This window comes from Candoia aspera, chromosome 7 (assembly GCF_035149785.1).
Source record: "Candoia aspera isolate rCanAsp1 chromosome 7, rCanAsp1.hap2, whole genome shotgun sequence".
Classification (NCBI taxonomy): Eukaryota; Metazoa; Chordata; class Lepidosauria; order Squamata; family Boidae; genus Candoia; species Candoia aspera.
Window position 1 is genome coordinate 2,142,047 of NC_086159.1, and position 21,592 is coordinate 2,163,638.

Here is a 21,592-nt window from a genome sequence, read left to right on the forward strand (position 1 = left end):
TCTTAAAGTGGCCAAGTTTGAGAAACACTGCTGTAGCCAATCCTATAAAGCACATTGGCCAAGGAGCACTTGGCTGATCCCAGAAGCTAAGCAGGGTCTGCACAGTTAACTAGTTGGATGGGAGACCCCTCCAATGTTCCAAGCCTACAGACAGACTGACAACTCAGAAATACACGCTAGCAATCCTACATGGACGTGGGTTCTAGGGCCAAGCTTCATTCAAAGGCCTCTTTGCCTTTATAAACCAGAGTGATTCGTGTTTGTTTTGGGGTACTGGGGCATGGAATCCAATAAAAATTTAATGGACTGCTAGAAAAGAAAGGACACTTTTTTCCAAATGCAATTATTGATAAGCATCTAGGTTAACATGCATTCCCTGGTAATAAGGGGGAATCAATAGAGCATAAAGAGCGATTGCTCTTACATAAATCTCTGTGTGGATCGCTTCCTTTTTTGCTGCAGTCTCCTTCGAATGGAATAAAAATATATTTATATAATATATAAAAGTAATACCGGAAAGCTAAGATGGAAGAGATCTAAAAAGGAAGCTAAGATCTCAATAAAGAATGGAGGAAGAAAATTGCCATGTCCAACAGGAACGAGACACTATTGTTCTTGCAATGCTTTAAAATCATCCCTCCAGATAGTAGAAAGAATTCTTCCAGCTCTCTGGAATTTTTGAACCCTTGAAGACAGCCTGTCTCGCCTTCAGAACCCCTTCCTGCCCTTAGGTTTCATTTCTAAGATCTCCCCAAACTTGTCAGAATCTAACAAAAGTCCAGGATTTTTTTTAAATGAACTGGTTATAGAAGTTTTGCATTTATTATTGCACACCAAGGTGTGGCATGCCAGACCATACCGTGCAGAATCCAAGGGTAGCCATGGTGTCTGTTTCTGGAAAAGTCCAGGACATCTGCCTGAAAACCTAGTTAAGGTAAAGAGAAGCTTGGCACCTTTAATAAGGCCAACTGCTTTCTGTAGGAGAGCCCTCCTGGTTCACAAAGAGGAGAAAAACATTGCAACCTCTGGATTATTCCTTGAATAATAATGGCGCTAACAGGTTCTCTTTCTGCTGTTCATTCTGGAGACTCCATCCCAGGGTCTCCAGAGCTTCCTAAACATGACCATTATCAGGTAAGGCAACCCTCTGTGTTTCTGAGCATGGGATGGTTTGGGATCCTCTATAATTTTTTTTTAAGTATTGTCCCTTTTGATTCCCCAGAACTCGCTGCCCTGTGGGTTTCTGTAGGGAGAAGTCTAGCCTAGCAGAGCTTTGGGTCCAGAGGCAAAACTCACTTCCACTGGACATCGAGACACAGAAGGGCTTCAGTCATCTCTTTCCAAGGACTTGCTGAGTTATCCTATTAAGGAGAAAGAACGTGTGTGATAACAAGGAGCCTAGATGGAATCAAGTCCTGGATGGGTGGGAAGAAGGAAGATGCAGATCCTCAGAAAAATATTTGAGAACAAGGTCAAGATTGGGTCAGTGGTGCTAATCTGCAATCTCAGACCTTCCTGGGCTGTTTCTTCAGTTTGTCTGAGTTCCTCCATCGTGCATTCCTTTCTTACACGTGGGATATGGTGGTTAAGGTATCGGGTCTGTCTCCAGTCCAGCTGGGTGAAGGCCACCCCCAGCCTCAGAAGCACGCTGGAGGACTGGGCAATCACTCTCTGTCAGGCCAACCTGCCTCAAGGCTGTTCTTGTGGGGAAAAATTGGAGGAGGGATAACTATGTATATTACCTTGAGCTTCTGGAGCAGAGGAAGGGAGGTACCTGCGAAAACTAACTTTCTGAGAACAGGATGTTCCTGAAAACCCCAGTATGTCCTACATTTCTTCTCTGGCTCATGATGACCGGATCATTCTGAACAGGAAGTGTTTGCAGTGTTTGGACATGATGTGCCAGGCTGAGGATTGGTGTGGTCCCACACAGCTGAGTATCATGAGCATGCTCACAGTTGCTGTATCAGGAACTTCTGCCAGTAAATTGGTAGATCCTAATACGGCTGAAAGAGAACAAGGGAACTTTTCTCTTTGGTTCCTGGGGCACAGTGTGCAATCATCAAGGAAAGGAAGGGGAAGTGGAACCGTTCCAAGTGACACAGCCACGGGGACTTCCTAGTTGGGGGCCAAACAGGACTCCTCCAACTCAGAACTCTTTCTCCTGCTCAGTAAGAGAAGAAGCTGAATGGCCCAGAGCTGTGCTGAAGTGGCCACCATCAGCCAGTCTCTCCCTTTTATGCTGTTCTAGAGAGGACATCCACTCTCCAGATGGGTTGCATTTCTGCTGCCATCATCCAGGGCATCACACAAGATGAGCTGCCCATGAGAGGTATTGATATCCAACACATGGGGGGGGGGGCACCAGGTTGGCAGAGGCAGGTGTGGACTCTCTTATGGGAGTGCAGCAGGGTGTCTTGACCCAAATATGTAACACCAGCTGCCCATTCCCCATCTAGGATCTCCATCCATCCACTCCCTCAGGATTTTTCAGAGTTACCTCTTTGCTTTTCACTTTCTACTTTTCAGCCAGATCTTTCAGCAAAAGTGAACTGGCACCTGCCAATATCTTCCTCTTGCCCTGGATGTGTACCAATCATATTCCTCTAGAGCAAGATTCCAGCGCACAAACTTCTTTTTCTTACGTTGCAGAGTACCATGTGATCTGTCCTCAATTAAAATCGACAGTCACACACGTAGGGGAACCTCCCACCTTTGCCAACAAGTTGTTAATACATGGCCAAGGAAATCAGTCCTGCTCTGACATCTTGTTGATGCCCTTGTAGTTCACACAACACCCAATCTCACTTCCAGGCTTGGAGACCAGAGATCCATAGTCAATATTTCTTCCATCTCATTCCAAGAGACTTTGCACCGTGTGGAGAAGTAAAATAAGAATGCTGATGTCATGACTTAGTGTCATCTATGCCAATGGAATGTGTCTCCAACCTGTGTGTGAACCGCAGCAAAGATGGTGCTCTCTTGGTAGCCACTGGACCTCATGTCTTCCTCTCTGATGGTCTCCCCAAGGGATGGGATCTAGAACACCTATTCCATCCACGAGACCTACAGCACCGCAGCTCACATGCAGAGTAGGCTTAAAGTATTCATGTGGTAGGACTTCCAGTGAAGGTTCATGGTGAACTAGAGGTTTCCAAAGGAGCAGAGGCAGCATTGCGGTGAGATTGGCAGCCAGAAGGTGAATTACGGCTGGTGCAAACTCTCCAGGCAAAGGAGAGGTTGTGAGATTGCCCGGCCTCCACCAGACAGCTGCTCCTCACGAGTGAACCGCAGGAACTGAGGTTTCTGCAGTCGGCTGGTGAGTTGAGCGGCTGGGAGTCAATGGATTTCCACCAAGCTCACGGCCACAACGCAGTCTGTATTATGGACACAAAGTTCTGCCGAGCCTCATTTCCTAATCACTTTTGGAAATGGCTTCTTAACGGTTTTTCAACTATGAAGGATCTTTTCATTGGCAAGTTTAATAATATGCACCAGGTGAGTTTCCTTTAATCCTTAGCAAATGAAGTTTTAAAGATAGGTTTAAGGACAAAAAAAAATTCTCTCTTTTTTGGAATAAGCAGCAAAAGGATGATTAGAAGGTTGATTCTGGGAAGTGATAAATGGACGAAGGGTCCAGATGGATTTGAAATAAGATTTTGAAATTAATTGTAAGAACGCTGTTGTTTTGAATTCTGGAAAAGAAACACGATAGGATGGGACTTTGAAGGCTGGACCCTAGAAGGAACCAGAAGGAACTGCGGGTCACAGTTAAAGGAGAAGAAAACTCAGATCTGACTTATTAACAGAATGGAGCAAAGTATCTCAACATCAGGTGCATTGGAGGATATTGTTGGACCCAGAAGTTAATCTAAAAATTGTCTGCCATTATAGATAAGCTATGATCAGATGTTAAGGAAGAGGAACCAAGTTTACCAGACAGGACTGGGACTGATCTGAAAGTGGATCGAAAAACGACAACGACGAGAATGAACGGTGTTTTTATTTATTTATATTTTTATTTCAAATTTCATCACTGCCCATCTCGCACGAAGTGACTCGCTGTGACCATGTTACGCTGGACATACAAAAGGAACCGGATGATGTCTTAATAATTAAAAGGGGTGTACAAATAACAAACCAGAAGAGTGACTTGGATAACTTGTATTGGATTTACAAAAGAGACCTGTTAAACGTCTGAAGTTGAACAAAATTTAAGTTTAAATTTTGTGAGAAGCAGCAAAGAAAAAATGAAAAGAAAACAAGCTTGAGAGCATTATTTGAAATGACTAAATTAAGACTGTTAAAAGTAAAAGAGTCTTTCTCAGTCAGGATTCAGACCTGGGCATGGGATAGAAACGGCATTGGCTGCACTTTTGGATGGTCTCTGGCGTGGGCGGGATGGGGGCTGGGCGTCCGCCCTTGCCCGACTTGGCCTCTCAGCAGCTTTCCACACCATCGACCGTGGTATCCTCCTGGACCGGCTCAGGGGATTCGGGGTGGGCGGCGCGGCGTTGTGCCGGCTCGCCTGCTTCCTTTGGGGTCTATTCCAGTTGTGGTCATTGGGGAGGGGAGGGGAGGGGAGGGGAGGCCCCGCCCTCAGCCCCTGCTTTGTGGGGTGCCGCAGGGTCTAGTGCTCTCCGCTCCTTTTTAACATCTACATGAAACCGCTGGGTGAGCTCATCCGTCGCCGCGGGGTGAGGAACCCCCAATTTTACATCTCTACTCCTGGCAAATTAAGCGATGCCATGAAGGTCTTACCCTGGAGGCTGTGCGGGCCTGGATGGGGAGCCACAGGCCCCAGCTGAAGCCTGGCAAGACTGAGGGGCTCTGGGTTTTGGGGCCCACTGGTTCCAGGACTATGCCATCTTTGGCGCTGGACAGGGTGGCACTGCCCCAGACAGACCCGGTGTGCAGTCCGGAGGCCCTCCTAGCCTCACCACTCCTGCTCGAGGAGCTGGTGGCCATTGTGGCTGGGAGAGCCTTTGCACAGCTCCGTCTTGTGCGCCAGTTGCACCCTGCTCACAGTCACTCATGCCCTGGTCACCTCCAGATTGGACTACCGTAATCCACTCTACATGGGGCTGCCCTCGGAGAGTATCCGGAAGCTTCAGCTGGTACAGAATGTGGCCGCGTGGGCAGTTATGGGCGCACCTAGAACAGCGCATGTGGTACCTCTGCTCTGTGAGCTGCGTTGGTTGCCGGTTTGTGTCAGGGTCAGCCTCGCTCCGAATAAGACACGGACTCACTCAATAGGGATTAAGGATCTCCGGTTTATTGGAACGGTGCGTGACAGAAAGAAAAACGGGAATGGAGGCGTGGTGGCATGGTGTCCCGTTTATACCCCCTTGCCGGACCCCGTGCTCCTCCACCCTCCATTGTCCCCATCCCCTGACTGGACGGGAGATTTAGATGTTGATGGGTGTTTGGGCGTTTTCCCGGCTGCCGTCTTTGTCCTGTGGGTGCAGATGCGTCCTCCGGGGCACAAGGCATGAATCCTCCTGTGTCATCGATGCTTATCTGAATTACCTTGTGATGTCTTTCTATTAAACTGTAGATCAGTTCATGGGTGTGGGTGCTTGGGTGATTAGTTGAGCATTGATTTGATTATGTCCTTCCTCTCTTTCCTGATGATCATGATCCACGTTGTGAGGCTCTTTTGTGCCTTGCAACGGGGTCATGACAGTTTGCTTCTGGGTCCAATTCATGGTGCTGGTGTTGACCTTTAAGGCCCTTCATGGCACAGGGCCGAGTTATCTGAGGAACCACCTCTGCCCAATTATATCTGTCTGCCCCCTCAGGTCTGGCAGGAGGGGCATGCTGTGGGTCCCGTCTGCGAAGGAATTACAAAGGTGCGAAGGCATATGCCCGCCCCGTTGGATCTGGCAGAGGAGGCATGCTGCGGGGATGTACATTTGGTGGGTCCCAGGTGACGGACCTTCTCTGCCGTGGCACCTGCCTTATGAAACATTCCCCCCCCACACCGCCACCAAAATTAGATTACGTCCATCCCTTTTGACATGTTCGGAGTCCCTCAAGTCCTGGTTCTGTCCCCAGGCCTGGGACTCCCAGGGAACCAGAGACAGGCTTAGACGGCTCCATTGGGGTGGCTGTTCTTATTCTCTCTTTGCCTGGGGTTTGTATATTTTGTTTTTATATTATTTATCTTTTAATCTTGATTCTTATATTTTTATACTGATTGTTTTATATATGTGTTGTTTTATCAGTTCGTTGTATGTCCCCCCCCCCCCGAGTTGCTTTTTGTGAGGTGGGCAGCCATATATATTTGATAGATAAATAAATAAATAAATGTCTGTTGGTTGTTTCTGAGATGTTTTGGATATGCGGGAGTCATATATGCCCAGTAAAGATTGGCTGGTCTGGGCCAGCTATTAACCACTTTACTCTGTACCTTCTAAAGGTTGGTTGACCCAAGCTAGAGGCAATGTCTTCTAGAGTACATGGAGTTTAGCTAGACCCACACCCTCCAGCTTGGAAAGCTCTGGGCTAAAGTCAATGGCTTCACCACAGGGCAGGGTTTCCCAACCTTGGTAACTTCCAGGAGTATGGACTTCAAATCCCAGAATTCTCATCAAGAGCCAGACTGCTTGAAGGATTTGAAGTCTGAATGTGAAGAAGATGAAGATTCTCACAAATGGACCAATAAACAATGTCACAATAAATGGAGAAGAAATTGAAGCCGTCAACTATTTCGTTCTACTCAGATCAACGATCATTGCCAAAGGAAGGAGTAGTCAAGAAATCAAACAAAGTATCGCGCTGGGAAAATCTGCCATCAAAGACCTATCTAAAGTTTTCAGAAGCAAAGACGTCAGTTTAAAAACAAAGGTGCGTCTGACTCACACCAGGTCTTCTCAATTGCCACATATGCCTGTGAAAGCTGGACATTCAAAAAGGAAGATAGAAGAAGAATCGATGCATTCGAATTGTGGTGTTGGAGAAGTTTACTGAAAATACCATGGGCTGCCAGAAGAACAAACAAATCAGTTTTAGAAGAAATACAACCAGAATGTTCCCTAGAGGTGAAGGTAACTAGGCTCAGACTCTCATACTTTGGTCACATCATCAGGAAAGACCAATCGCTTGGAAAGGACATCATGTTTGGTAAAGTCGAGGGCCAGCGGAAAAGAGGAAGACCTTCAACGCGATGGATTGATACAATTACAGCAACAAGGGAAGCAAACATTGGAACAGCCAGGCACATGGCGCAAGACCGAACAGCATTTCGCTCTGTTATACGTAGGGTCGCCATGAGTCGTAAATGACTTGACAGCAACTAACAACACCACCACCTGGAAATGGCTGTGGTTGGGAAATCCTGCCATAGGCGATCTATCTTCCCACCATCGGAGTGCTCCTCTGGCCAGAAAAATGTTAGTTTTCCTTTAATCCCTTAAAGTGAGTGAGGGAAACAGGGAGGCCAGTGGAGAACTTTGTACATTTTTTGGGAAATTAGCACTAAGAGCCCTATCAATGAATGAAAAGAGACAAGAGAAAAATTTGGAGCATCATTTGCAATTGGAGTAGAGTTTGTTTATTAGTGACACCACATAGAGAAGAAAGCCTGATGCAAGGCTGGTTCTGTGGGGCTGCAGACTGATATTGTAGCAGACAGGAAGATTCTGGCTTCCAGCCCCCAACGTGCGTTCAACTGCTGTGTTCAGAAGAGAGAAATTTTGCACAGATAGGACTGTTTGACATCACAGTTCTGGTCATTCCATAACATATAGTCTAGAAGAAATCAAATAACTGATTAGACTTTTGTGCCTTCAGCTGCAATTATCTCATCATTTGCAACTAAGAAAACAGGGCATTTTGTCACAAAGGATTAACTATCTTGCATGTGAACGTTTGAAAATATAGCTTTGCAATTGTAGTTTATGTTTAACTATTTCCATTGAATTCATAGAAACTTTTCCTTGACAGGACATTTTTATAAAAAGTTCAATATTAATGATATAGGCTGCTTTGCTCAAGGAAATCCAGGCCTTCAAAGATCTGAATAGGCCGAGTGTAATACCCAAGTCAAGAAACAGGGTGATTTCTGATGCTCATAGGATGTACTGAAAGCGATTAATTTCAGTTCATGATATTCAGCTAATTATATCCTTGGTTTTAAGCATTTATATTCTGGGGAAGAGCAGAAATTTAGAAAAATGGAATGCCCAATTAATACTTGATAAAAAGACTAAAAGTCACATTGGCTGATAATGATACTTTAGAAAATTAAAAAGCTGGTTGGAGAAAAAGGAAAGCAAAAGAATATTCCAGATACACTGGGTTTGAGGAAAAACTCACTAAAGTCCAGTGTCCCTTATTTTTCGGACTTCTATTCCAGAATGCTAGAATCTTTTCATTTATTTCTAGATGGAAGTTTTCGGTTTCCAGAGGTGATTTTTTTTAAGGGTTAACAAGATTTTTTTTAAAATGGTAGCCTACTGATTCATCTGCAGATCTTCTTTGGTTATTTTAACAAGTTGATAGAAATCAGCATAGCTTTCAAACATGGTGTTTGGATCTGGAATCACCCTTACAGACAAGGGTGTTGTTGAAATCTGCAGGGAGGCGAGTGATAAAGCCAAGGAGGTGGCATTACACAGAACAGCCAAACCAACATTTCCCGTTCTGCCTAGTTTTGATGAGCTTGGGTTGTTTCTTTGTTGATCTTAACTGGGTTCAATCTCTTTTAAGGCTTCATTACAACTTTTCTGGGCTTCCCATCTCAAACCTGCAGGAAACACCACCACCGATGTTTGGTATTTCTGTTGTCAAAAAGGGGAAGGGGAAGCTTCTGGAGGCAAATCAAGGAATATTGGATTTTCTTATTATGGGCACAGGTTGATTCATCATTTGACCATGAATTCCTCATGTGCTTGCAGCATTTCTTCACTGCAACGCAACATATAACTATCGCTGGCATTCGTGAAGATGCAGGGCTTCTGTTCTACGGAAACATGCTTACACTTCAGTTGTGACATTGCCAGTAATATTTAATTCCTTGGGGTGGAGGGTTGGGGTGGGGTAAAGCAAAAGAAGACAAGATGTTAAAAGTAGGGGGAAACATCTCTCTGCATCAGACTATGGCTGGGTGAGCTTATTCTGCTTTGTAAATTAAAGGGTTTGGGGCGGTGTACAACAAGCTGAACCCTGGACTAAGCAGAAGGAGTGAGTTTGCACATCGTTGCAAGCCATGAAAAAAATTAGCCAAGGCCTAAGCTAACCAAACTTAGCACAGGGCTAACCAGGTCAACTGAAATTCCAGCAGCCACAACATGGAGAATATGCAAAGCTCAGTTAGGCTTCAGATTAGATTTTGTGCATGTGGATTAAAGTGGGTGTGGATTAACATGCTGTTCCAACCCAGTCTGTTTGGTGAGGTTTTGGCTCAATGTTTTTTGCAAATCCAGAGTCCTGGTGGGATTCAGAAAAGCCATCAAGACCCAACTTTTTCAGACAGCCTTCAGGAATTGCTTTGAGAGGTGGGTCCCGCCACCCCACCCCACCCCACCCCACCCCCCCGCAGCAGCTTGGGAAGTTATCGAGAGTAATATTCCTGTGTGTGAGGGAGGATGAAGGTGATGGGGGTTGCTGTTGTATTATTACTACCTTCTACTGGATTGGTGTACACACTGCTTAGAATCATTTGTGTTTGAAATGGACCATCAGCCTACATAAATACATAAATAGGATTCATTCAGTGACGAAGCCCATGTGTTGTGTGAAATCAGTCACTGACTGGTATGCACAGTAGCTGTGGAGGATGGGAGGATATGCTTTCTAATACATCTGGAGAACACATGCTCGGGAAGTCGGCTACAGAACAGACAGTTCTCTCCTTACCTTGGGCAAACAACTCAACACAGTGCTGTTTGCCATAGCAGTTGGAAGGCTGCCGTGGTGCCCACGGTATGTAATCCACCACGGAATTGTCTGTCCACCGCATTCGTTTACTCTGTAGGGAGAGAAAGAAACGGAGGCGGATCTCTCCAGGTCCCCCCCTGAGCCTTGCAAAAATCCGGACGTTTCTTCTCAGAACGCAGGAGAATCAATCCAGGCTCAAATGATTTCATGCATGCTACCACTCCCTTCCATGACCTTAACAAGGCTTAGTATGTGACCCAAACCATGACTGGTGTGGGGAAAGGAAGTTCCTATCTTTGGTAAGACAGGTAAGTCATGGAAGAAAAAAGAATCCCTTCCCTGAAACCATGAACCAGTGTTTCGAAACCTCAGCAACTTCAAGAGGTGTGGACTTCAAAGTCCACACCTCTTGAGGTTGCTGAGGTTTCGAAACACTGCCCAATCCTTCCCTCCCTTTGAAAATCTTTTAAAGGACAGCATCCTTATATGGCATAGAAAAAAAAACTCAAGCAGATTAAGAGCTATGTCACATCTCTTTAATACGAGCGGCTTTTAACAAAACGGAGCTCATGATGGGGGAGCCCATGGCCTGTTCCTATGAATTCCAGCTAGTGATGGAACCCATACTGTTATCAGCTAGGCACAGGAGTCATAAGTTTTGGAGCCCAGTAATAAGGGGCATGTTCAAAACTATCCTTTGGCTACTCCACGGGCCAAGGAGATCATTTTCTGCAAGACACGCGTGTCCCACAACCCTCTGGACCCTGCAGGCTTGATCGCTTGGTGCCACCTTTCCAAGTCACTTCAGCACTAGAAGCATTGTTATCGTAGCCGAGTAATATCTAGAAAGTGGCATGTTTCCAACTTCAAGCTAGGTTCCTCTCAAAAATTATTAAGAGTTCTCCCCCAAAAGAGCAAGCGTAGAAACATGTAAATTTCTGGAGGAAAGAGAGCCACAGATCCGGAGACACCTCCAAAAGATCCCACGTCAGCCAAGGGCCTTCCTCCCAGCCGTCGCCAACGCAAACTTCCTGATGTCCAGAAGTTGCACTGGGGCCCAAAGGTGATGTGTTTTGAATGCTCTCCAAGGAGCACCCCTTGAGTTGCATCCAGAATTACCACCAGGCTGGTTTTAAAGTCCCGGTGTTTGCGTAACTATGCCCTGATGCATGCTTCTTCAGTTGCCCCCTGGACACCCTTGCCCGGCCTGTTCTTTTCTCCCTCAGAAGTGTTCAGGAGACACCCCCATGGAAAGAGAGTAAAAGTGAGCCCTTTGCCAGCTTGGCCTTTTCTTTTCATCTTCCCCTGGAAGTGCTTTGTTGTCTTCCCCCCATGTTCCTCTTTTCCACAGATGTTGGATTCAGTCCCTTCCCTCCCTAGTTGGGAGGTCACCTTCTACTCACCTTCCCGCCCTTCTGTGCGTACATCCCGACCCAGACTTTATACAAAACTTCATGGTTGGTGAGCAAAGCAGACGAGATTGACTTCATCTCCTGTTCACTGAGGATGGAGGCAAGGTGGCCATCTTTACCGTAGGAATGGCAATCTGTCTGGGAGACGCCAAGCGGGCACAAATGAGGGCTTCCTGCTTTAGATGCTGGTCCTGTCCTTTACAGCCTTTCCTCAGTTCAACTGGTCTAATCCCTGTCCTTCCTGCTGTTTCCCCAACTCGGTCCCCCAGAGCCTGTCTCCATTGCATCTAAACTCCATAGAAGCTTCACCCGGCAACATCTTTTCTATGACGTTGCCTTCATCCATCCTCAGCCCTATCATGGGACATGGTGAGCCATGTTTATTTGTACTGAGATTTAATTATGTTTTCCCCGTAGGTCAACAACCTGTGGGAGTTTCAGGGATAGTCAGATCTGAGTCGCTGCACCATCAGCAACACAGTCATGTGGACTGAGGGAGGAGGGGTCTTTTGGCCACTTCAGACTGGCGCAGGGACATCTTCTCCCAGTGTTAAGCCAGGGTTTCTCAATCCCAGCCACTTTAAGATGGGTGGACTTCAACTCCCAGAATTCCCCAGCCAGCCATGCTGAGGTTGAGAAACGCTGCTCTAAGAACCCTCCTCCATGGAAAGCGCTTTGGGGGTCCCAAGACATCTGGGGGGTCAGGAGATTAGATGAGCTTTGCTATTGTTGCTTTTTTTCTTTTGTGAGTGGGGTTATTTTTTTATCCTTGGGCACCAGGGGTTCTACGTGGTGTGCTTTTGTGTGTTTGTAATCCCTGTATGCCACCTTGAGGCACTTCTGTGAGGTGAGTGGCCATAGAAAACAAACTGATAAATAGGTTTTGAGGGAGCCACACAACACTTCAGTGAGTTTGTGGAGGTGCAGAGTTCTGAAAGAGCCCTAAGCCTACATGCTTCTAAGAGTAGAAACTGGAGAGCCACCTCCCCAAGCCCCTTTGGGTGTTGGGAAAGGAATCTGGGGCAATGGTTCAAGCCAGCCCTTCCCTGAACCCCAACACTGTCCCATCCTCCTGACTGGCAGATGGTTTCCTGCTCTTGGGTGACACTGTGAAAGCAAGGGGGCAGGACAGCCAGAGGGCCTGAGCTATTACTTAGCTTCACAGGCCCTGCAGACACGGATTCAGGGCACTGCTCTTCCACAGCGAGACAAGACAGAGGCAGGACAGGGACCCAAACAAAGAAAGCACATTTCGTGCTGGTATGTATTTCTGCTGATCCAAGGACAGGTGGGTAGCACTCACTCAATCCCATGGAAAGGTCCCTGATTTCCTTGGCAGGGGTGCCCATAGAGTATGGTCAAAAAAGTCAAGGTGGTGGCTATGATGGTGTGACTGAAGCTCCACCCTGTTTTTCTTCATTGTGTGTGCAGAGCGTTGACCACAACGTTGTGGCCACCATCCTGACTTTCTTGACCATACCCTGTGGACACCCTTCCTTCCTTCCTTCCTTCCTTCCTTCCTTCCTTCCTTCCTTCCTTCCTTCCTTCCTTCCTTCCTTCCTTCCTTCCTCTCTCTGTCTTCCTCTCCTTCCTGCCTGCCTATTTTGCACAGGGAATCGTTTCACTCCAACTGGAAGCCGACAGCTGAGCTGGAGGCTGGCCATCCAGGCATGGGGGGAGTGGGGCTACCCTTACCTCTGCATCATTCCAGGACAGTTGTGTTTTGTAAAATCCATAACAGTGCCGCTCAAACTTGAACCAGTTCTTGGGACAATCCTGTGCTTCCAGACCTGTTGGAGGAGAGAGGAAACACTGTCAAGGAGGGGGAGATGGGGGGTCACCCCACCCTGTACCCCTAGGTCCAGTCAGTTGGGTGACACTGCCAAGAGGAGGGAGAAGGAGAAGGGGCTTGGAGAAGGTGAAGGAAACAGACTCGCTGGGAAGAGGGGCAGAGCGGTGCCCAGGTGCAGGGAAGCCAGGATGTGGGTGTGGTGCGGGGTGGGGCTGAGAGCCTGGAAAGAAAGGTGGGGACAGCCTCCCCTCAAGGAAAAAGAAGAATGAAAGAGAAACTCAGCAAGGACCAAGGGCAGGCGGGACCCATGGGCTGGGAGGGGCCCCAGGACACCCTTCGCCCAGATACCCAATGGGTGGATTTTCTGCTTTTGCATTGCACCAATATCTTGACCCATCTGCAGGCCATGCAGGCTGGGTGTGCACAATGCAGCGGGCCCCTCAGAGCTCACTCAGCCAAGCCCCTTGTCTTTCCCTAGCCTGTTAAACAAGGTTGTGTGAAAGGAGCCATGGTGCATGCACAAAGCCAGGAAGGCTCAGACCAGCAGAAGGACTGAGAAAAGGAAGGGAAGATGGCATGGTATCCATAGCTTATGGTCAAAAAGTTGAGATGGCAGCCATGACAATGCAATTGAAGCTCCACCTTCTTTTTCATGTGTGTCGCTTTGATTGCACTCTCATAGCCACCATTTTGCGGGTTGTTGTTGTTGTTGTTGTTTTTAACCATGACCCAAGGACATTCCTGGAAGGTGGAAATCAAGTAGAAGGAGGGTAGCAGGAAGAGGAGCAGAGAAAGATGACTTTGCGAGCAACAAAGAGGAATCACATCTACATTGATTCTTTGTAATGGCAACACAAAGCAGACTATTAAGCAAGCAACCCTAGGCATATTTACTCAAAAGTAACTCCTCTCACTAGCAATTGGCTGTGTTCACCCAGCCTACTTAACCAGGACAACTAAAACTTAATTTTCCAACAGCTTGCCATCCTATTCATGCTCATGAGCTGCCTGAATACCCCTGGTTGACCCCCGTGGGACATTGAATGGTGGCTTAGATGGGCTCCCTCCACTCTCCCCTTCCATCTTTGTGTTCTTAGTGAAGACCCTCAACTACAGGCCTCATGGCTTCTTTCACACAACATGCTAATCTTGGTTAGCATTAACCTTGGTTTTTTGTTTGTCAGTTTTAGTGTTTAGCTGGTTGTGCAAGCCCAAACCCTTTGGTTAATTTGAGGTTCCTGGAATGTCACAACACATATAAAACACAACACACGTAATGTCACAACACATGTAAAAAAGGACAGGGCTTTGACTGCACGGTTGGGCCACTATTCTGGCTCTGATGTCCCTGCGAATCCCCCAATTTGCTCTCTATGACTTGTCCAGGAAGAGTGGCATTGCTTCCAGAGGCTCTCCTGACCTTCGTTGACCCAGTACTCAGTCCTGACTCCGTACCTGAAGGTCTGAGGAGAACGCTTAGCTTACATTCAGTCCTGTAATGACAAGCTGTCCCATTGCACACAACTGCCCTCTCTGTTTTCCTGCCGTGAACGGGCATTTCCTCCCCTGTTTACATGGCTGGTACCACCACCACTATTTGAGAAGTCCACTAGCCAAGACCTACCTTGTATGAAGAAAGAGGCTGCCAGGAAGCCCAGAAGGGGCAGATGGAAACTGGAGATGAACCCCATCTGCAAAGGAAAGAAAGAACAAGCTGACTAGAGGAGCTGCTGTCACCAGATTTAACGGTGGCCTCCAGATGCGTTGATTTCAGAAGGAGATTTGATGCATTCAGGAAGGAACGCAGGATCTCAAAGCCTCCTAGTCTTTCTGGCTGTTTATTACCTCCTGAATCACAGGGGGTAATTAACTATATTAATAACTTACAATACCATCCTTAATTGTCCAACAGCTTGCCATCCTGTTCATGCTCATGAGCTGCCTGAATACCCCTGGTTGACACCCATGGGACATTGAATGGTGGCCTAGATGGGCTCCCTCCACTCTCCCCTTCCATCTTTGTGTTCTTAGTGAAGAGCCTCAGGAAAGGGAAATATAGATGCTCCTGTGGAACAAGTTTTCCATTCGTTGGCCTTTTGGTAAATGGCAGAAACATAAAAAGCCACACATGAGGAGAACTTCACCTCATTATTAACCTGTAGAAGTCAATATCCCACCTGTCGTGCTTTGACTGACACTGGTTTAAAAAAAAACCCTGCGGTTAGCATAATACCATACTCAGAGACAGTCAGCATCTCAATATAAAATGCTATGGACCAGCCAGAAGTGTCCCCTTTGTCCTGTTGGTGGGTCCTGAAGGATCCCAGTGGCTGCTCTTGGGATCTCCAAGTGGTAACTATGGAAGCTACTTACATGTCAGGCTTTGTGCGTTGTCTGGAGAGATGGCAACTTTTGTTCCTCCTAGGCACAATGCTGGGACCTTCCTGAACTATTTATCTATGAACTGGTTGGGGAGTGGTGTGTAGGTGTAGCAAACAGTCATTGAAAGGGAAAGAAAACCTACTGAACCCAGAAGCACATCAAGATCATTTTTATGTGGAAATTTCATGGCTGAGCAGTGGTCCAGGCAATGGGAGACAAATGATGCTGGAAAGGGGAAAATATGTACCAGTGAATCCGAAACATTTGAGGAAAACCTTCTCAGGTACAATGTAGACATTGTAGGAGGACAGCTGTTGGTCTGTGGCAGCAAAACATCAAGAGCAGACCAGTGTGACAAAGGGACAAACGTTGCACAGAAGAATTGATGGGCCCATGGTTGACGTCAGGGCTCAGAACAAGGACAAAGTAATATCAGAGCATTTTAACCTCCCAGGACACCCTATGGCGGACCTCAAAGTGACCGTTTTGGGAAAAGGAGACTTTGACAACCCCACTGAGCGAGAAATGGCTGACCTCCCCCGATCGAATGGTTTCTGGCCATCTCAGGAGGTCTCAGCGAGCACAAAGGATTCTGAACACACCACAGTCCTTTAGCTGAGAGAGGACTTGCCGTCTGCCTCACGTGGAGCCTGCCTCTGCTTAGCCCACCTGCCTTCCCCTCCCATTCCTCCACCCCAGCTGAAATCCTGCATCAGTCTAGCCACTCCATGCATCTGATGAAGGGAGCTTTGGCTCACAAAAGCTGATGCCTCTGAGTAACCTTTGCGAGTTGGGAGCGTGTTCCCGGATTCCTTCTAGTTCTCAAGTAGTGATGCAAGACAACTGAATCCATGGTGTGAATGCAAGAAAAGCAGTTCTGACCTTTTTTTCCTCAGAGGTGAGGAAGCATTTTTATCTCGGTGCCATGTGGTACACAAGAGCTTTGTGCTGGGGAAGAGAATTGTTCCCATGCCGGCTGGGGAATTCTGGGAGTTGAAGTCCACCCATCTTGAACATGCCAAGGTTGAGAAATGCTGGCTAGAGCTATCCCATTGTTGGACCTTCTCTTGCAGTCCCCTCTCTTGTTGAGAGATGGGCCTGCCCGCATCACAGATTTCTTGCCCACTGACATGCTTTGCCCTGCTAAGTTGAAATGCACCATGCCACAAACTTGCATGTCATTCAGAAAGGTTGTTTTTGTCCTTTTCGGTCAAAAAGTTGGTACAAAAAATAGACATGTTGGGGAAAATTGGTCATGAAAGGCATATGGTTAGGAAAGTTGTCTGCAAAAATTGTGTCTACTGGAGCAGTGTTTCTCAGCCTCAGCAACTTTTAGACGCAAGGACTTCAACTCCCAGAATTCCCCAGCCAGCATGTTGGCTGGGGAATTCTCAGCACTGAAGTCCATACATCTTAAAGTTGCAGAGGTTGAGAAACACTGTACTAGAGGAAGATGGGAATGAAAGACAAACAGGTGTCTGTGAAGAAAAACTGAGTAGAAATACATTTTCTTTTTTTTTAATCACAAAAATGTGAAGAACTTTGACTTAGTCTGTTAGATCAATGCATGTGACCTTGGCACCAGTCAGATACTGGGCAATCTCTGGATTCCCATCCTGCTATCATTCACACATACCATTTTCCTTTCCTCTTTGCTTTATTTCTGAGGTTTTACTGTAAACCTTTTTTATTTGCTTTGCCCACGCTGGGCTGTGACAGCCAAGTTTCCACCAGACATCTTAAGAAGGACTACAAAGAGAAAGGTCCTTTTCCTTGCTAAATCTTGGGCATTAGTTATTTCTCTGATCATCTTTATGATACCGCATCAGCCTTCAGCCCCATGTTGTCTCACGGCATTGGGACTGGGACTTCCAGAATGCCTAGCTGCATGGTGTGAGGATGTTCCATATGAGAATTATGGGGGCTGCAGTCCCAGTGCACAGAGGGGGTACCTGGTTGGGAAAGTGTGTCCCAAATCATAGCATTGTCTCCTGTTCAGTTCATTGCTTATCAACCGACCAAGAATATCAATCATTGTATCTACAACTTGTATCCTTTGTTCAGTCACTTTATTTCAGGAGGAAATTTCTCCATGATTCAGAGGGCAGAAGAAAGCTTCTGATCTTTTTTTAACTACAATATTAATTTCCTGAAGAAATTCGCTTAATTTGAATGACCTTAAGATTCACATACCATTTTTAACCTTCAGCATCTCCACTACTTAAATCCTTTCCAACTCACTTTTGAAGAAAGAGGGCATTTTTGATAACCATTTCTTTAAGAGTCTAGTCTAGAGACACTCAGGTGTTTCCTGAATCTTGGAAAAGTTATTTTTGAAAAACAAGCCAAATATTTGATGGACCATGACAGCATGGCTAGAAACAGCTCCCCCATCCCAATTTTCTTGTTCAGAAATTTGATTCCAGGAGGAAAAGTCTTGACATTCTGGAGGGCATACCACCAACTTCCTGAAGGAGTTAAATAGATTGCAGGTACATAAAACTAAAGTCAGCAATGCATGGAAGACTTAATAGAAGTTGGACTGGTTTCAGTACAGGGTATAATTTTCAGAAATCTTGAGGGTAGCTCTGTTCAGAAGTTAGTTATGTCCCAATAAAAGAGAATCTCTGTAAGCTCAGGGTTGAACTGTGGAGTCCTTGGTGATGCCACCTAGTTGGGTAATGAAACATCTGCAAGCAAACAACCAAGCTCAGGGAGCACCAAGGACGCCACAATAGCCACATCCTCATGGTTCAGTCCTTCCACAAGAAGGAATCTACTGGGAAGTGGCACAAGAGCCACACACACAGGGCCTCCATGTCAACATATGCAGGGACATTGTGGTGGAGCTGTGTCTTGGGGTTAGGAATATTGTTTGTGGGGTTCCCCAAGGCTTGTGTTTTGCTTGCTTTTGTTGCTGTGCTGTTTTAACAGAAGAAGACCTTTGGCTTAGCACGAAGATTCAGAGCCATTTTCATAGGACAGACCTTAGCTCTTCACAGCTGATGCAAAATAAGCTGAAGTCCAAGAGGATCCAAATCTATCTATCTATCTATCTATCTATCTATCTATCTATCTATCTATCTATCTATCTATCTATCTATCATCTCTATTTGATTTAGAAGCCATCTAACTCCAGAATGACTCAGGGAGACTAACATTCTTTAAAAATAATAGAAAGAACCCAGACATCCAGATAAATTGCACAAGCAACTACCCAAGGCTCCACGGACCTTCTATCCCAAGGCCTGGGAGATCAGTCAGGTTTTTAAAAACTTGTGGAACACAATCCGGGTGGGAACAATGGCATTGTTTGATTGAGGGGACCAGAAATGCACCAACAGTTTAAAGCTTACAGAGTATTCTCCAGGGGCATTGGACTCTTGTCCCTGATGTTTTGGTCTCCTTAAAGGGCATCTCATTCCTGGAAATGGAAATGAAGGGAATGTCAGCCGGGCTTCCTAAAACCATAGAATCACAGAACCTTGAGGTTGGAAGGATAATGTTGTCCAACTCTGCAACGTGCATGGAAACCAATTCCTCCATCTATGAAAGTGGCCATCCAGCCTATTCTTAAAAAGAGGAACTCACAACCTCTTTAGGGAGATGACTCCTCTGTTGTGCAGATCTTATTATCAGGAAGTTTTCCCTTATATTTAAATGAAATCTCCAAAGCTGCAACTTGTACCCATTATTTCTGATCAACTAGTTTCTGATCATCTCCCCAACCATATGGTTTATGTACCCAAACAGGAATGTGTCTCCTCAGTCTATTCAGTTTCTGGGTTCAGTGGGTAGCACATTGTAGCCCTGCAGTGATCACTGAGTTGCCAGTTGTCAGTTTGTTCTGTTTGGTGTCCATCAGGAGCCATTTGGTCTTGTACAGAACCCCTTTCCTGGAAAAGAAGCCACTAGCTCAGACAAGAGGGGAAATGCTTGGCCAGGACTAAGGAAGCCACCTACCCACCCTGCAGCCCACAGAGCTGAATGGTAAAAGATTCTAGGCAAGCAGGAAGAAGCCATTCTGCTAACACCCCTGACCAGTGCTTTTTACCTTGCTCTTAAATGATCTTGACTTAAAATCCACAGTGAGTTGGCCAGATTTGCAGATGACGCTACATGATTCAGGGTAATTATTCAAACTAAAGAGCTCCAGAAGGCTCTCTGAAACAGGAGGAATGGTCAGCCAAGTGGCCAAGTGGTTATCTGTTTGTTTGTTTGTTTGTTTGTTTATATTTCAAATTTAGTCCCCGCCCATCTCACTCAAAGAGCAACTCTGGGCAGTTTACAATAAAACAAGAATAAACAGTTGTTAAAATACAATAAAACAATATTCTTAAATTTAAAAATGTAATCTGAGATGTACAGTAGATGTTTAAAAAAAGGTCTTAATTTACAGGAGCATCCTTATGGTGCCAACCACCCCCAGGGTTGGTTACCCCTCTTCACCCCCCATACGAGATGGCAGAGCCAGGTCTTCTTTCCAGAAGGCCAGGAGAGTGGGGGCCAGCCTCACCTCTGGGGGAAGAGTGTTCCACAGGGTGGGGGCAACGGCAGAGAAGGCTGTCTTCCTGGGCCCCACTAATCAACACCCCTTCATGGACAGGGTCTGTAACATGTCTTCTCTGCCTCACCAGGTGGGACGGGTTGATGTACTGTAGGTGATACAGTCCCTCAGCTTATGATGCTACGATGCTGTGAATGCAGTTCAACTTGAATAAGGGTAAAGTGATGCACATTGGGTAAACCTTTACAGGTGAACCAAGAGAAGGGAGCCTGACAGTGCCTTTGAGTCAATCTTGTGATTGCCTGGGCAAGTCCCTGCAGCTTTCTTGGCACTATTTTGGAAGTGGTTGGCCATTGCCACCTTCCTAGGTCGGAGAGAGAGGGACTGGCCCAAGGCCACCCAGCTGGCTTTGTGGCAAAGGTAGAACTAGAATTCACATTTCTAGGGAATTGTCCTCCTTTCTAGCCTGGGTCCTTAACCCCTACACCAGACTAACTCTCTTTATAGGATTACCACTCTCCAGATTAGGAATATGGACTACAATTTCCATGCTGGCTAGGGGTTCTGAGTGCTGTGGTCCCATCTGGGGGCGGGGGACTGCACTTCGCAGTCTGAATTAGTTATTCTTCATTAGTGGATTGCTGAAGTGAGGTTTGGTAATGACCATTCAGCCTGTTTCAAGCAAATGTCTTCTCAAGTTTTCATGGAATGTTGCATTTGAAAAACTGGCTCAAGGCCATGAAAGAGCCGGGATCAGCAACCTGGTTTCTAACTCACTTACCTAGTTTTACCTAGACCAGTGTTTCTCAACCTTGGCAACTTGAAGATGTGTGGACTTTGACTCTCAGAATTCTGGGAGTCAAAGTCCACACATCTTCAAGCTGCCAAGGTTGAGAAACATTGACCTAAACAGTCTTAAGAACAACACATTTCAGCATGAAGTACTACAGACGATGGAACAGAGAGCTTTGTCGCATTCACTAAAGTTTGGCCAGATCCAGCAAATCCCTTCATTTCTCCTGCTGTTTTTCCTGAGAAGCATACCACTTCCTTCCAATTTTTGCCCCATAAAGACTTGTTCCAATATTTGCTGACAATGATTTCCCACTCCTCTGAGAATTTGCTCCTACTTCCTTATTCTAACTTTTGAAAAACTTATCCCGAAATAACATTCAGGCATGAAAGGCTGAATTGTTTTGATAACCCAAAGACTACCTGGTTTCAAAATGCCAACAACACAGTTATCTCTGAACCCCCTTTCAATCCAGATGGTGTTGCCAATAATTTTGCAGCAGAACCTCTTCAGATGTTTGTCCTCCACCTGATCTATCTTGCTGCTCTGATGGTCAGTTAGATGCTGCTTCTGCCACCCAGGGAAGGACCCTCTGTTGTGGCTTGTGGGTCCCTTGTATGCAGCTCCAGCCTTCTGAAGGACAGGGCCCATCTTCCACCACAGCAAGGCAAGTCTAACTCTAATCAAACCCTTCCCAAAGGGAAGCCACATCTGGAATTGCTTTCCTTGGGGAACAAGCCAAGGCAGGTGACTAAGTTGCCACCTACTTGGTACACCTTCCCTAAAGAAACGAGAAACTGAGTCACATGTGTATTTGGAAAGGA

General features: G+C 46.3%; 1 protein-coding gene across 1 annotated transcript in view; it reads right to left on the reverse strand.

The window, feature by feature from the left end:
- LOC134501175 (C-type mannose receptor 2-like) overlaps nucleotides 1–17,310 on the reverse strand; it is a 33,152-nt gene extending 15,842 nt beyond the window's left edge. The window contains exons 1-7 of the mRNA XM_063308783.1: nucleotides 17,290–17,310; nucleotides 14,711–14,777; nucleotides 12,990–13,084; nucleotides 11,286–11,432; nucleotides 9,862–9,973; nucleotides 8,723–8,783; nucleotides 4,762–4,891 (exon numbers count right to left, since the gene is read on the reverse strand). Coding sequence (XP_063164853.1) covers nucleotides 4,762–4,891; nucleotides 8,723–8,783; nucleotides 9,862–9,973; nucleotides 11,286–11,432; nucleotides 12,990–13,084; nucleotides 14,711–14,777; nucleotides 17,290–17,310 — 633 coding nt within the window. The remainder of the gene's footprint in view (nucleotides 1–4,761; nucleotides 4,892–8,722; nucleotides 8,784–9,861; nucleotides 9,974–11,285; nucleotides 11,433–12,989; nucleotides 13,085–14,710; nucleotides 14,778–17,289) is intronic.
- Nucleotides 17,311–21,592: the final 4,282 nt, after the last annotated feature.